This window comes from Anas platyrhynchos, chromosome 1 (genome assembly GCF_047663525.1).
Source record: "Anas platyrhynchos isolate ZD024472 breed Pekin duck chromosome 1, IASCAAS_PekinDuck_T2T, whole genome shotgun sequence".
Lineage (NCBI taxonomy): Eukaryota > Metazoa > Chordata > Aves > Anseriformes > Anatidae > Anas > Anas platyrhynchos.
Window position 1 is genome coordinate 16,163,112 of NC_092587.1, and position 15,297 is coordinate 16,178,408.

At 41.5% G+C, this 15,297-nt stretch overlaps 1 protein-coding gene across 1 annotated transcript; it reads left to right on the forward strand.

Moving 5' to 3' along the window:
- Positions 1–1,121: 1,121 nt before the first annotated feature.
- Positions 1,122–13,407, forward strand: TRMU (tRNA mitochondrial 2-thiouridylase). Its single transcript, XM_027458828.1, has 11 exons — positions 1,122–1,377; positions 1,702–1,867; positions 3,710–3,816; positions 4,290–4,412; positions 6,279–6,451; positions 7,378–7,431; positions 7,896–7,962; positions 8,462–8,562; positions 10,012–10,156; positions 10,410–10,492; positions 11,638–13,407. Exons 1-11 carry the CDS (start codon positions 1,137–1,139, stop codon positions 11,782–11,784), a joined length of 1,407 nt encoding a protein of 468 aa, XP_027314629.1. The 5' UTR covers positions 1,122–1,136; the 3' UTR covers positions 11,785–13,407.
- The last annotated feature ends 1,890 nt before the right edge of the window (positions 13,408–15,297 follow it).

The following is a 15,297-nucleotide window of genomic DNA, read 5'->3' on the forward strand; positions in this document are numbered from 1 at the left end:
AAGCTTCTGCTATGCATATATTAGCTTAGTATGTCAATGTATAAAAGCTAATCAGCTTCTGGAAATATTCTACCCATGGGTAACTTTGAGACCAACAGTCTAAATAGGAGAAAGTGTTCAGGGGAGTTTACCAAACATTTATGTTGAACAAGGCTGCTTCAGCTGGAGGTACTTTACTTTTTACCATGTCTGCCTTTCCTGTGGTTGCTGCAGTGTCAGACTTGTGAACCAAGACTTTGGCAAGGTTGTGAAGACTTCTGAGTCACAGGGAACAACCATGCCACCTCCTCCTCCTACCAAGTCTGACCCACAGTCATGTAGAATGCGTATACTTTTTTTTTGGTTGTTCCTGCTTTCCCCCTGCAAAAAATGAGATGGATAACCAAGGCATTTATTAAACTTTCTCCTATGAGTCAGTGCTGCTCAGTTAAAGCAATACTCAAACCATGTCTTTATAACTTTTAAGCAGGGACCAGAAATCAGTTCTTTGTACAGTTCCAAATGAAAACAAAGAGAGAGACTTGAAAAACAAAAACAACCACCAAGGAAACACCACACACACTCTTTCTCACGTTATTGGTGGATTTGTGATTTTCTTTCAAATCAGGTTATGCCCTATTTCAGAAACTGAGAGAATCAACTGTTAGGTGTCAGTTAAGCACAGTTGTGGGGCTTGACCATAACAATAACTGTTTTACTGGCAATTCTCAGTGGGCTGTGTCAGCTGCACTGCAAGGTCCTAAAGCAGGCATCTGGCTAGCTGAATAGTTTTGGGATTCCCCGAGAGCTGAAGGAGAGGTAGGCATGTAGATATATCCTGCTTGCCCAAACTTCACAGTAATTAGTCCAGAATGGGTGCAGGCTGCCCTGACCTGCAGCCTGTGGCACAGCTCCTGGCTCATTAAATAGTGACGAACGTGAAGCAATCCATCCTAGACATTAATATCTTCACTGGGTGTAACCGGGGCTTGGTTTGTCCGGTACAGCTGGAGCCCTCCTGCCGGTGAGCAGCTGGCAGAGGTGGCTCCCACTGACTGCGTGGGGGGCCAAGGGCAGGAGCTTCAGGCCACCTCCTCGAACTTTCACACCTTAATTGCCTTAATAACACCTCCTCTACCCACCTCAGACAACCCCCGATGCCCAAAAAACCTCCCCGGGCTCGCCAGCAGCCGCCGAGCCTCTCACCCCTCACCCCAATCCCGCCCCCGGGGCCATGGCGGCGGAAGGGGCGGGCGGCGGGGAGGAAGGGGCGGTGGGGCCGGGCCGGGCCGATTGTGGCCGTGGCGATGCTGAAGGCGGTGGGGGGCCGCCATGTCGCCTGCGCCGTGTCCGGCGGGGTGGACAGCGCCGTGGCAGCCCTGCTGCTGAGGCGCCGAGGTGGGAGAGGGCGGCCGGGGCCCCGCCGGGTCCCCCCGGGGCTGAGGGGGAGAGCGGGAGGCAGGGCGGGGGGAGCCGGAGCGGCTCGGTGTGGTGTGGTGTCACCGTGAGGGGTTTCATAAACGGCTGATCTGGGTGCCAGCCATCGCTCTGCCCTCAGCAAAAATAATATGTAGTAGCAGAGCTGCGAAACTCCTGACGGGCTGCATGTGTAATGCAGGGTTTCTCACATATGAAGGACGCGGTTGCCTTGAAAAACACAATTTTAAAGCCCACCCCATAAGAGTTTGAGTTTATCAGTCACTCCCTGCCTTCCCTTGGTAGGCTACCAAGTGACGGGCGTCTTCATGAAGAACTGGGACCCTCTGGATGAGCAGGGAGCTTGCTCCGTCGACAGAGACTGCGAAGATGCTTACCGGGTCTGCCAGAAGCTCGACATCCCTTTTCACCAGGTTTCCTACGTGAAGGAGTACTGGAACGAAGTGTTCAGGTAGAAACCCGCTGAAACAGGTGGTTTTTCGGAAATAGATGAACATAGTGCCGTGTTCCTGTGAAAAGTGAGGATGGCAAAGGCAGCTTATTGCGGTGTTATCGGTGCTAAAAGGAAGTACTGATGCTCCTTAAATGCAGAATTGTTTTCTCTCACATTCACGTTTAACGTTGCAACGTAACCATTGGTTTTAATGCACTCATTAATTTTGAAATTAATAGGTTTATCCACAGTTACTACAAATGTGTAGTAATTCCATTGTTGCAGCTCATTTCTTTTTTCTACATACTGGCCCGACCTTATCGTAGCTTGAGGAAAAAATATGTTATGTGATGCTATTGCCCTGTTTGTTTTATGTAATTTATGCAGTGCATTGTACATTATATTAGTATATACTGCATCCAGTTTACCACTGAGCAGTCATGACCTAACCTTCTTTAAATTTTTGATACATTTGAAGTTGTTCTTTAAAGCAGAGGTTCAGATCTGCTCTTCCTATGGCTTTGTTCTGCTGTAATGGAAGAAAGTTATGCATGGAGAAAGCAGAAAGATTTTCTTGGAAGGGAGAAAAAAGGAAATATTGGTGTAACAACCAAGTTTCTCTTCTACTTATTCAACATAAGCTCATCTTCATCCTTCTTTAAGTAGTGCTGTTGTTGCCTTGTCTTAGAAGAAACTAAGGAATAACCTGGTTGTTCTATTTCTGTGCCACATTGCAGTGGCATCAAGTTAAGCACAAAACTTTTACAGTCAGTGAAGAAAATGGTCCTGATCTGGGAAAGCTCACTCTGTTTTCCCTCTTAGTGCGACAGAATGAATGAATGGTATCAAAACTCGTGTGGGGTGCAGGATGGCTGTAAATGATGAATCAAAGATCACAGAAGATCAGCTTTCCTTTTTTGCTTCTCATCATTTATTAGTACAGCATTTTTGTTTGTTCCAGAAGCCTTTTTTTCCTTACCATCATCGCTGAGCTTGAATTTATTCCCTGAAGTTTCTCTCTAAAGGATTATTCAGTAAAAAACACCTTTTATCAAGAGAAGTATCTCAGGTCTTGTCTTTCCCATGGTTTGTACAGAGTCTGTTCTATGTCTTTGCATCAGAGAGATTCAGTAGTTCTTTTAAATAAAGGTAAAGATTGTTTACCACGCTCTGCCCTTCATCCCTCTTGACTTGAGTGACCACCAAGGGCAAGCAAAATAAAGCAAACATTGGGCCTTCTGCTCTGTGCATCACTGTATGCTAGTTTAATTTTCTTAGTAGTTACTTAAATGTTTTCAAGCAAACAACGCTAAGCAGTTTAGTTGCATGAAAGTGTGAAAACTAGAACTCAGCTATGAGAAACTATACTTATTTTTTGAGGGGGGGGGAAGCAGGAAACATGTCTGTGAAAGTTAAGGCAAGGTCCCATGACTGCTTATCATATGCTCTTACAGATTAAGCTAGCGTCCTTGCAGCTGAAACACAGTATCTTCTGGTGCATGCTGCACTGCTCTGCTGCTTTGAAAAATTGATCAGGTTTGTTTAATTCTGAAAAGTATTTTGTAAGGGATGAATAGGATGTGCACAGTGCATAGCCATGTCTCCCCCGAGTAATGGTAGTTTAATAAATCAGCTGTACTGTACAAGATTGTGAGTGATGTTTTGACCATTCCCTCAGTCTGGAGAAAATCCCGCAAGCATTGTTTTTTATAGGTTAAAAGCTAATGGATATTTTATCTCTTACATAAAATGCTTCATATGACTGGGTCTCAAGTTTTCATGTTTAGCAGATCTTCCAGTCTTGGAGAGTATTATGTGATGTTAATAATGTTAACATACATGTGACTTTTTATTTTACAGTGACTTCTTAAAAGAATATGAATTGGGAAGGACACCTAATCCTGATATTGTGTGTAACAAGCATATAAAATTCAACTACTTTCTTCACTATGCTATGGATAACCTTGGTAAGGCTTTTTGAAGTGTGTCAGTACACAGTGTATGTGGGGGATGTGCTAAGATGGTAGCAACTTTTGGAAAGGTGGAGAAAAGCAGGAATTCAGTTGTATGCATAAATTGCGCATCTCTGTAGCGGTATTTCAATATTTGCAAAGTATTTGGGATTGAATTTAGTATTATATATGTAGGAATAGGTTTAAATCAGAGATGCATATTGACCTGAGCATTAAATTTTACATTCTTAGGTGTTCCTTAAAGTACAAAAACACAAGTTCTGGCATGCTGATGAACAGTTCATGTTGATTAAATAGCAGGAGTGTGATGTCTGTCAGTATAAGACTTCCTAGTATTAGACTTCGGCTTCTTCCTTCATTGTTTTCTGCTTTTTTCCTAGATGTTTATAGCCATGCTTTACGCTTTGAATTTCAAGTATGTGGCTTTGTGAGTTTTTTGTTTGTTTTGCCTCTTTTTTCCTTGCTAGGAGCTGATGCAATTGCTACTGGGCATTACGCTAGGACATCCCTGGAGGATGAGGAAGTTTTTAAACAGAAATATACTAAAAGACCACAAGGGCTTTTCCGAAACCGGTTTGAAGTTAGAAATAGTAAGTAGTTTTGTATTTCATCCCAGGTATCAAAGAGAATTTTGAACTATATTTTGTGTCACATAATTGGGGAAGTGAGTGACTTCACATGTGCTGATTACTGTTTAAACCCCAGCCTCTAGAAGGCTGATTGGGCAAAAACAGGAGATTTGCCTCACTGAGAATTACACTGACCAGTCAAGTGTTATGTTTGCTAATCCAGGTGCAGAGGGGTAAGAATAAGCATTTCAGGAGTAATCAGCATTCTGGAGGAGCTGTAACATGGATTAAGGAGACAGGGCTATCTTCCACACCCCGGAGAAGTATTTCAGGAAATCTTTGTCAAGTTTTTCAGTGACTTGCGTAAAAATTACTCCATGTGTTTCTTCTATTTTCATGAATGCCTTCTTTGGTTGTTCAGTATATAGCATAGATAAACCTTATCATGGGGATATGCTTAGGTAGTATCTCTAGATTTAAGACCTTTGAAACACTAAAATTAATAACATTGTTTTATGTGGTAATTGGACTCTGTATTATTTTACTGGGGGGAAAAAAGAATCTTTCATTCCGTGCCTTCTCCATTCTCCTGTAGAAGCCAGATTTTCCCAGGCAGATTAAGGTTCTGCCTACACTGAAATTGGAAGGTACAAGTGCAGCATGTGTAGATGTTTTTAAGGCTGCAATTCCCAGCTCAGCAAAGGTACTAACAGCAGCAGCAGGTTTTGCTCTTCACTTTAATAGGCTGCCTGTGGCTGTACATAATCAGAAGTTGATACCTGCACCGCAGTGGTTCTGTTGTTACCAGTACCTGAGCCGGCTTGATTAATGCTGTTCTGGGTCTGACTCTGCATGGAACTACTGCGGTTTGGATGGCAATGTGGGCATCTCCCAAACAGCTCTGCTGTGGGCCATAAGGCAGGAAAATAACTCAGCTGAAGCTCTGATGAAGCACATAGTACACCCAAAGGGAAAGAAACCTGCAGACTACCTCTCTTGCAAAGCTGCCACAGTGATGTTTGTATATTACAGCTTCTTGACTTCCATTCCTTTGTTCTGGACTTAAGGGGCTTTATATGGTTCGTTGTTTTGGATTTTATTTCTGGGAAGTTGAAACAGCTCCAGTGGGACCAATGGTCTGTCCTTGTGGCAGCCTGATTCAATTGTAATATCTTGTAATATTCTAAGCAGACTTTTTGTCCTGTTACTGAGAATTTGTATCAATTGTGACTGAGCTACTGGCCTGTAGTAAGTGTTCACTGGAGCCAAGAAATGCATCAGTAGAGTTGGACCTCCCCAGAAGTATTAGCTCTTAAAGAAAGTGGACAGAACATGACTGAAAAATTGCACTGAATTTATTTCATCTGGGTTATCAGGAGGCTTCATTTACTGTTCACTTTTTATATGAAAGAAGGAAGTCAAGCTCCTCTCCTTAGATCATCTATTGGAATCAACTGTGACGGCTGTTCAAATTTATGATAAATGATTTACAACAGTGTGATTTCTGTGCAAAAATTGATTTATTTTAAGAACAGTATGCTCTAGGATGTTTCAATATTCATTCTCCCTTTCACGTGAAAGCTGTTTTCATCTTCCATACTGTTGATGTTCTTGCCAGTGAAACTTGCAGTAGTGTAATAGATGGGGCAATACAAGATTTTTTTCAGATTCTGTGTTATACAAGATCAGAATGTTTCTGTATCTTTTCAAGGGTGAGGAAATACTCAAACATTTTCAATTAGATTTTGAAAATCCTGAACAATGCTGTCTCTCACATGTATTTGAAAATAATAAAAATTAAAGTGTTGATTGCTGAACAAAATGCTAAAGGAAGTTGAGATATTAAAGGCAGTTACTGAATTGTTTTTTGTGTTCTGTGCTTTGCAGCTGTAAAACTCCTTCAAGGAGCTGACCTCTTTAAAGACCAGACCTTCTTTCTAAGTCAGGTCTCCCAGGATGCTTTGAGGAAAACCATTTTTCCTTTAGGGGATTTAACAAAAAGCTTCGTAAAGAAGATAGCATCAGAACATGGCCTTCATCATGTGCTAAAGAAAAAAGAGGCATGGTAACACTTAAACTCTTTTGATTTGTATTTCTCTCTGAAATGGACTTTTCTCAACTTCCTGAACCTTAATCTCTGAGAAATCAGCTGTTTAAGCAAACAATAATAGAATAGGTTGGGAAGCAGTTTTCCAGTTGTCTGCCTGCTTAAAAGTACTTTTATGAGCTTGCGGTTAGTTCTGTATTTTAGCTGGCAGATAATTTGTGTGCCATTGTGTCTGAGAAGAGCTAAGGTGGGGATGAGTGTGAGAGGAAGCTGTAAGCCTTAAGGAAAGTGTTCTCTGTTACAGCAGGTGAGAAGCCTTGATGTTTATTTCCCGTAGCTTTCAAGGGCTTCTGCACTAGAAGTGTTTCTGAATATGGCTTCACAGAGACTGGGTCATACTGTTCTTCAGCCACTTTGTCTAAATAAATAAATAAATAAATAAATAAATAAATAAATCTGTTTCCCTGGCTAAGAGTTTACACTTCATGATTTGATCCTAACAAACATGATGCAGGCAGCAATTGTAGGCTGATATGGTCTTGACTGCTCGAAATGTTCATATTTCTCCACGTGAATGGTTATCTGAAGAATGTAGGCAGTAACTGAAAGGAAAACCTGTTTGTTTAAGTTTTACTTCAAGACATAGACTGAGTCTACATAATTTGTCAGTTTTGTATGTTATCTGAAAGAGACTTATGTTTATAATGTATCTACGACGTAGTCACCAATGTTTTAACGTATGCCTTTACTGAACAAGTTCTAAATTTATTATTTCTCTTCTGTGCTCATGGCTCTACTGATACTGTATAGGAGTTGTTTACATATGTTGGAGAAGATGTTGTGGGTTTGTTCATTTTATGAGATTACATAAGTAATATACGTTATTTCCAGTGTCTTTCTCTGCTTTTCTATGGATTCAGTACCGCATTTCCTTTTCAGAGTATGGGAGTTTGTTTCATTGGTGAAAGAAACTTCAAGAAATTCCTTCTTGAGGTGAGTAACATTAAACCTACAGCAATCTCTGTGTTCTGTTCTGGTTCTGTCTACAGAAGAATCTCTGCCAGCTGGTGGCTGGCACTTTGTAGCATCTCGCTTGGCAGTCCCAAGCCTAGCAGAAGCTAACACCAGCAGCCTGTATGAGGAAGCTCGCCCCTACACCTGTGCATAGCTGCTAGGCTCTGACGTGTGACTGGGATACGAGAGGGGCAAATGGTTCAAACCTGCTGTTCCCTGTCATAAATGAGGTGGGGGGAGTGAAGCACAGAATTAGTGCTGATAGGGACTGCCCCTCCTGCTTTTCTCCCTCAGGCAGCTTAAGGGAAGAAGCAGCAAGCTGCTTGAATGGTGCTTGCTTGTTGAACAGCTATTTTCCAACTCCAAGAGAGCTCAATGACAGAACTTGAATCACATTTTGTTTGGAGATCATCTTGTGACTTAAATCTCTTCCTATTTGGTAGTATTTAGAACCTCGACCAGGGAACTTTGTTTCCATTGAGGATAAGAAGGTGCTGGGAACACACAAAGGTAATTGGCTAACCCACCTTGATAACTGCTTTTAGAGAAATATTGCTTACATTTAGGGGAACAAAGTTTTTGTGAAATTGCAAAGATTTATGCTAGTTTGATTTCTCTAATAATCATGGAAAACTTGCTCTGTACAGCATGTACAACCTTGAAACCCTTAGTAAGGGGAAATACTAACACTGAAAGATAGCAAAACCACAAGTTGAAACTGAAATAGAGAAATGTTTGTCTTCTGTAAGAGTACCACAAAATAAATGGATTAGTTTGAAATTGTGTGCTTCAGGTACAGATAGAAACTTTCAGGTAGATGTTGTCTTAACTTGTGATTGGCACACTTCTCTAAAACAGTAGGTTCTTTATTCTTTGCTTAGTGGTAAAGCTTTGGCTTTTAATATATTTAAAAAAAAAAAAAAAGCTTTGCTTTGAATACATTTTAAATTATTTTTTGAAAGTAAAAGATGAAAAGATGCTAGCAACACTCCATTTTCCTGTTTTTTAGGTTGGTTCCTCTACACAATAGGCCAGAGGGCTGGGCTAACAAATGTGAAGGATGCTTGGTTTGTTGTAGATAAAGATGTCAGCACTGGAGATATCTTTGTGGTGAGTTAATTAACACTGGTGTTGTGAATGCCTCATGCAAGCATTTCATGACTCCTGCTGTACGGAATGTGATCTGAGTTTGGGCAGAATTCCTGGCTCTGCTATTGGGGGAAACAAGTGCCAGCTAGCGCAGCATCTGTGGGTTTCAAACACCTTGTCCAGACTGGCTGCTGGTGAGTGGAAGATTGCCTTAGATGTTGGCAGCAAGCTTTTTCCAGTTAAATGGCAAACACTGGAAAAACTCAGCCTACTGAGCTCTCATTTTTTACTCCAAAAATAAGAGTTTTCTGTAATAATTGTGACACAGTACATAAAATGCGTATTGTCTTGGTTCACTATGTTTTGCTATTTTGTTTTTTTGGGTAAAGGAGGTAACAGCCAATAATACAGTTTTATCATTTTGAAAACTGAGGCAGAATATGATATTGTGAATCATTGGCGTTTTAATGACTAATCATAGGAGATGATTGGAGCTCTGCACCTCACCAGCTTCGTTAATGTTTCCTGCTGTTCTTAAAGTTGTTATTTTGATACTGACATGATTATAATGAGGTGTGTTGCTACTTGCAGACTTGCCTGAGGGGAAGAAAAAATTGTAATCAAAACAGAGGTGAGAGGAAGCAGACAGGACCCTAAGAATTTAAGGCTGTGTGTGTGCAACACCTCTGCAACAAAGGAGTGACTGGGGCTTGGCAGGCCACCCTTTATACAGACTTTGATTTCGTTCAGTAATTATGTACAAAATATGAGGTTTACCCTTGTTTTTGCACAGTGCTTCTCCCTGCTTTTTCCCATTGTGAGAAACGACTTGAAGGTTTTAAATTCTGCTTTTCTACAAGGCACATCCTCTTGATCTCAGTGAAGATGTCTGACTTGTATCTTCAATTTTATTTCTCATATGACAGCAGTAGGTTTTGGAGGGTAAAAAAAAAAAAAAGTATGAGGGATTGCAATTATAACGTTCTTTCTTCAGTTCTAAGGACAGTCCCTGTCCAGAAGTGGGATACTGAAGATTTGATTTGTAGCATAGCCTAGATTATAAATATATACTGTCTTGTGTATTTTTTTGCCAAATGAAAAAGCTTCTTCATTATATTGCAGCACTAGAAATACACTTTTTGCTTCTAGAATGAAAGGAAGAGTGATACAAATCAACAAGGGATCTGAACTCAGCCTGAAGAAGGCAGAAACAGGATTGGAGAAAAAAATATGTGACATAGCTCTTGAGATGTAGAGGACTGACAAATAATTCAGGCTTGCTTTAGCATATTATTTCATTAAAGGCTTCCACCTGGAAACTGGTAAAAGCTAATAAATGCTTGGTTTTGTACTCATTTTGCCTTTATTTTGTTATAGCTTGATGCTGCTTCTATATTTCATGCTTTACTTCACAGCAGTCCTAGGCTCTTCGGAAAAAACATCACCACTGAGTGAATGTTGTATTTGCAGGCACCATCAACAAATCACCCTGCTCTGTACAGAGACCTGTTGCGGACAAATCGAGTGCACTGGATAGCAGAGGAACCTCCTGCAGAGCTCGTTAGGGATAAAATGATGGAATGTCATTTCAGGTTTCAGCACCAGATGGCACTGGGTAATCAAACCTTGTTCTGTTTTTCTTGTGGCTTTTTTATTTTTTTATTTTATTCTAGTATTGTGTTCAGTGTAGTTTTGCAGAAGCAGATGAAATGTTTGGTTTGCCTTTCTGTTTCTGTAGTAGCTTTATCAAACAATTCTGTGTGGTGGTGTGTTGACTTAGATCTGTTTAGCCTGGTGATGAAAGTTGGTTTTGTTTTAATGTGAACATAAGGATTAACTGGCAGGTGTTTGGCCATTTTCTGCTCCAGTGCCTTGTGTGCTGACTCTGAACCAAGATGGGAGTGTGTGGGTGACACTGGTGAAGCCAACAAGAGCTCTCACACCTGGGCAGGTGAGTTGTTAGAAGTGACTTTCTTTCCATTTTGGAGTGTTAAAATAGAGTAACTAATAAAACAGAGAAATGTTTTTTAATAGCTGGAGCAAAATAGGTGATTTATTTGCATGTGAGAGCAGTTGGCTTTATTTTGGTTATTCATCCACTATTTTACAAGATGTTTGTTTCCAGCTTAAGGTAGCCTGTTGTTATCCACGTGTTCTGAGAGGCTGGCTTTCAAGTTTTAGAAGTATACGGAAAGATTTTGTATATATAATCAGTTACATATGCAGAAATGGTATCTGTTGTCCTCAAGAAATAGATTTTAGAAGTCATTAGGTTGTGTAATGTGGGTTTAGCGTTCAAATTTGTTTAGTGAGGATCTGTGTTCAGCAAACCTCATTTTCCAGGATGGGTAATGTGCAGTGATGCCTCTCAGCACCACTGATACAAGGGTATGCTCTGTCCCATTATGAACTAAAGGTTTTCAAACATCTCCTGCATGCCCCAAAACTGGGCCTTTGTGGGATACATCCTGAGGCCAATTGTCTGAGGGCTGTTTGTAACAGAGAGGGGTGAGGTAAGAGAAGCGAGCTGAGCTGTGAAGACTCCTGCCTGAGCAGATGGTAGGTTTGAGAAACCCCTGAGTGCCTGGAGCCTGTAGCTGGGCTTTTTCCTGAGAGGGACAGGCCAGGAGGTCTGTGCTCCTCCTCTCCTGCATGAACCTGCATGTGAGTCCCAGCTGCTTCCTCTGGGTAGACTGCCTCAGTAGTCCTTAACAGCAGGCTACCTTGGTCCCCTCCTTTTCTGAGAAGTGCTGTGGTAGCCTGGGCAGAGTTGTCAAAGGAAAGTCCAGTGAAAATGCAGGTGAAATTGTGTGTGTCATCTCTCCTGGGAAAGGAAGCTTGTTGGGGGAAAAAAAACATTCCACCACAGTAACTGAAGAGTTTTCAGATAATCTTGCAGAAGTTCATGAGGGAATTCCTACTAACATCCTTACATTTAGACTCTTGTGAGTCAGCAATTCCTGTACATTTTTCTTTTTTTTTTTTCCTTGAAATTTGGTTCGAACAAATATAAATGCATACGTCACTGTCCAGCAGGCCTTGCACAGCCTGCAGTTGCAGAAGCTGAAAAATACTTTCCCTGTGTTCATCTCCTAGTTTGCTGTGTTCTACAAGGGCGATGAATGCCTTGGCAGTGGGAAGATCCTAAGGCTGGGCCCATCGGTGTTCACCCTGCAACAGGGCAAAAACCGAGAGGAGGCTGCAAAAAAGGAAGACATTGATACAGTAGAACCTGCAACATAGCGTCTGCGTTTGCTTATTGAAGGACTTTGAAAAAAATGCTGCCTGAGAATGAGAAAAACAATAATAAACATCTTTTTATTGATCTGTATGTTCTGAAGGTCAGTTGACTATCTAGTCCCAGCTCTTGACTGTTAGCACTGAAGAGGCTTAAAACAAAAGCTTTGCTACAATGTTACTGAACTGGGTGGTGATATTTATGTTAGTATGTATCAAGGAATATCTTAAAGTTGTTTGGTAATAGTAGCTGCAAATGCAAGAATTTTAATATAAAAAGAATCATGGCTGAAATTACGAACTTACCTTTTATGTATAAGTGAGATTTTTTTTTCTTGAAGATACCTGGTTTCTAGGTAAAGTCTGTGTGTTTTACAGTAAATGCGTGCTCATGCGTTGAACTCTGGGAAAGGAATGAATGATGTTAAAGTCCAGTATTTTGCCTGAAGACTGAGCAACAGATATTTATTTTTAATCTGATATAGTTTTATAAAGAATGTTCTAGATTCTTAAACTGTACTAAGTAATGTTTTAAAACATTTGCTATTCAGAAATACAGATCTAGGAGCTTTAAAACAGTCTTAATATTTATTTTTTTCACATGATTGACTAATTTTCTGTTAACTACTGAGAGTAGAGGCTGTTTTCTGTCCTGGAAGAGAGAATATGTTGTTGTGCTTCAGAAAAATGCAATTTCGTATGCATTTCTTTATTATATAGCTAACTTAATATAGATCAGATAATAATTCAATCTTGGATTGTGCCAGGTGTCAAAATGGAGTGGTTATTAGGAAGAACCAAATACCTCTGTCCAAATTATGCACAGGATTGAGTGTATATCGCAAACACCCTGCACTTTCAATAAAACTTCATTATAGCAAGTCAACAAAAATAAATTCCTATATTTCCACACAGTAATAGAAGGTAACTCATTAAAGTGTATCTATGCAGGAGCAAGATTTATTAAATGGGTGTAGAATTTTGAAATTGCATCCAATTTGGGCAGTAGGAAAGCTCTAACATGAATAGATCTCTTCAGCAGATTTGAAAGCTTGGGTTACACATCACCTCCTGTCCTTTTCTGGTGTTTTATTTTTTTCTAAGAATTCCTTTTAGTCCTTGTGAGAAAAGTTACAAGTAATCACTTTTCTCCAAAGTGTGGAAGTAAAAGGGGGCAAAGACATTTTTCTGTGTTCAGCTGCTAACCTGGCAAAGTTAAACACACAGTTCAGTTCAGGGAGCATTGTGGGGGGAAGAAAAAAACAGGACTGTTAAAATTTTTGATATTTGTTTGACATAACAAAAGATCTGTTTGAGAGCAGAAAAAAGCCATCCTTTTTCACTGGTGCTGAAATCAGTCCAATTTAAGTCTGTGTTCAGAGTGCCTGGCCATGTGCAGGCTGTCAGTAACGACTGTTGATGCTTCATGTCAGCTCTTGACTTGTGTTAGGGTAGTCATGTTACGGGTCTTGGTCATGATTGTGTTTTCCCAATATTCCCCTTGTCTTTCCTGAATTTTTAATTTGCAAAATGTGTCATTAATTGCTAACGTGTTAATGCTCTGTGTTTTCCTCATCTGAATTTTCCAGTAAATGTCCCCATTAAAATCTTCGGAGATGTTTTGTGTAATACTGGTGTGGTTTTCATTGTTACTTCCTCTTACATCACTCACAGGTGTGTTTGTTACTTGATACATTCCTGGTAGAGATAGCTTTAACTGTGACTACAAGAAAAAGGACACAGCTATTTCCGTGTCCAAAATTCACTTTCTTTAAAATTCACAGGATTGCAGAAGTTAGAAGGGACCTCTGGAGAACATGTAGTCCAACTCCTCTGCTCAAAGCAGGGGCAGCTAGAGCTGATTGCTTAGGACCATATCATCAGGTTTTGAATATCTCCAAGGATGGAGACTCCACAAACCTGCATTGATAAGATCCCCTGACCTTTCCTTCTTAAAGGCTGGGTAGTCACACCTTCTTCGTGTCTGACAGATGCTCCAATCCCCCCTCATCAGCTCTTCCATATCTGTGCCAGAAAGTTACTGTCAACACTCCAGAGACCTCCTGGTGCCTTAGTGCTGTCCCTCCAGCAAGTATTCGGGTGGTTGAAGTCCACTATGGGGAGAAGGGCCTGTAAACACGAGACTTCTTCCAGTTTACTTCCTGATTACACAGTCTGTAGCAGACACCCACAGCAACATCAATCAGCCTTGTAGGTCAGGCCCCTAATCCTAATACATAACCCCAAGGTAGCTCCCTGCCCACCCCCAGGCAGAACTCCATGCCTTCCTGCTGCTCTCTAATGTCCTAGGAGGCAACCACAGCAAAAAACACCGAGGTGTGCTCGCTTGGCTAAGGCACAGTTGATGCAGAAGTCACAAGTGCTTTCAACATCCATGTGAGGACTTCAGCAGTTCTGGCAAGGAGATCCCACTTCTGATCATGGCAGGAGAGTTTCCCAGAGCTTCTTGTAGTGCAGCTACAGTAGTGGGGAGATGTGCTTACCTGCTTTTCTTTAAGCGTTCTTAAAACTGGATACAACAGCAATCCAGGATGGCCAGTGTAGAAAAGTAAGTAGAAATTCGTTGTTTAAAGAATGGAGGCTGCAGTTTCGGTGCAGTTTAGCCCTCGTGCCCTGGTGATGAGCAAAGAGCTTCGACACAGTAAAGCAACTGCTGATACTGCTCCCAGTGAATCTCACTGTACCTCTGAGAGAAATAAATCAGCAGGCATTTGTGAAATTCACATTGCATGGGGTGTTTTACAACAGGTTGCACACTGAGCAGCATGAGGTTGCATGTTTAAAGCTCAGCGTTTCCAAATAGCTTGCAGTGTTCAAAGGGGACAGTACATTTCTCTTTCCTTCCCACACATTTCTCCCAGGTAAGGATCTCGACCACTCCTTGCTCCTCTCCCACGTAGGTTCTCTGGCACAGTGAATTTTATTTTCTGAGGCACATTTCTAACACTGAACCTAGGCTGTGATACAGAAGCTGGCTGCATTTGTGCAGAGAGGGGTGGTTTCAGTGCTAGCAGGCAGCGCCCAGATGAGGATTCAGCAGCCTGAATCCTGCCCAGCCCCGAGGCCTGCAGCCCGGCCAGGCCTGTTGTGAAATGGTGGTGAAAATGGTGAAGAAACAGCTGTAACACACCTTGGCAGCACCAAGGAAAGAGTTCAGTGCTTGAGGGCTTGGCCACCACGATGGCAGTGCCTGTGGGGCAGCCGGGCCTGGTGCTGAGCCGCCACGGTCTCCTCAATGGCAGCCCCTGTGGGGCAGCCGGGCCTGGTGCTGACGCTGTCTCTCACAGGAAACCTTTGTCAAGGCTGGAACTTGGCTTGGTTTAGATCAAATTTGATAGGAACGGGCTGGCCGGCATGTGAATTTTCATTTTGATCTCCTGTGGAAGTCCTGAAGTAGATCAGTATCTGCATGCTTTTTAAAACGCATTGGATTTTTGTCATTTTTCTCCCACTTCAGACAGCAAACTGCAAGCAGGTGATTTCACCTTCAAGTTGTCA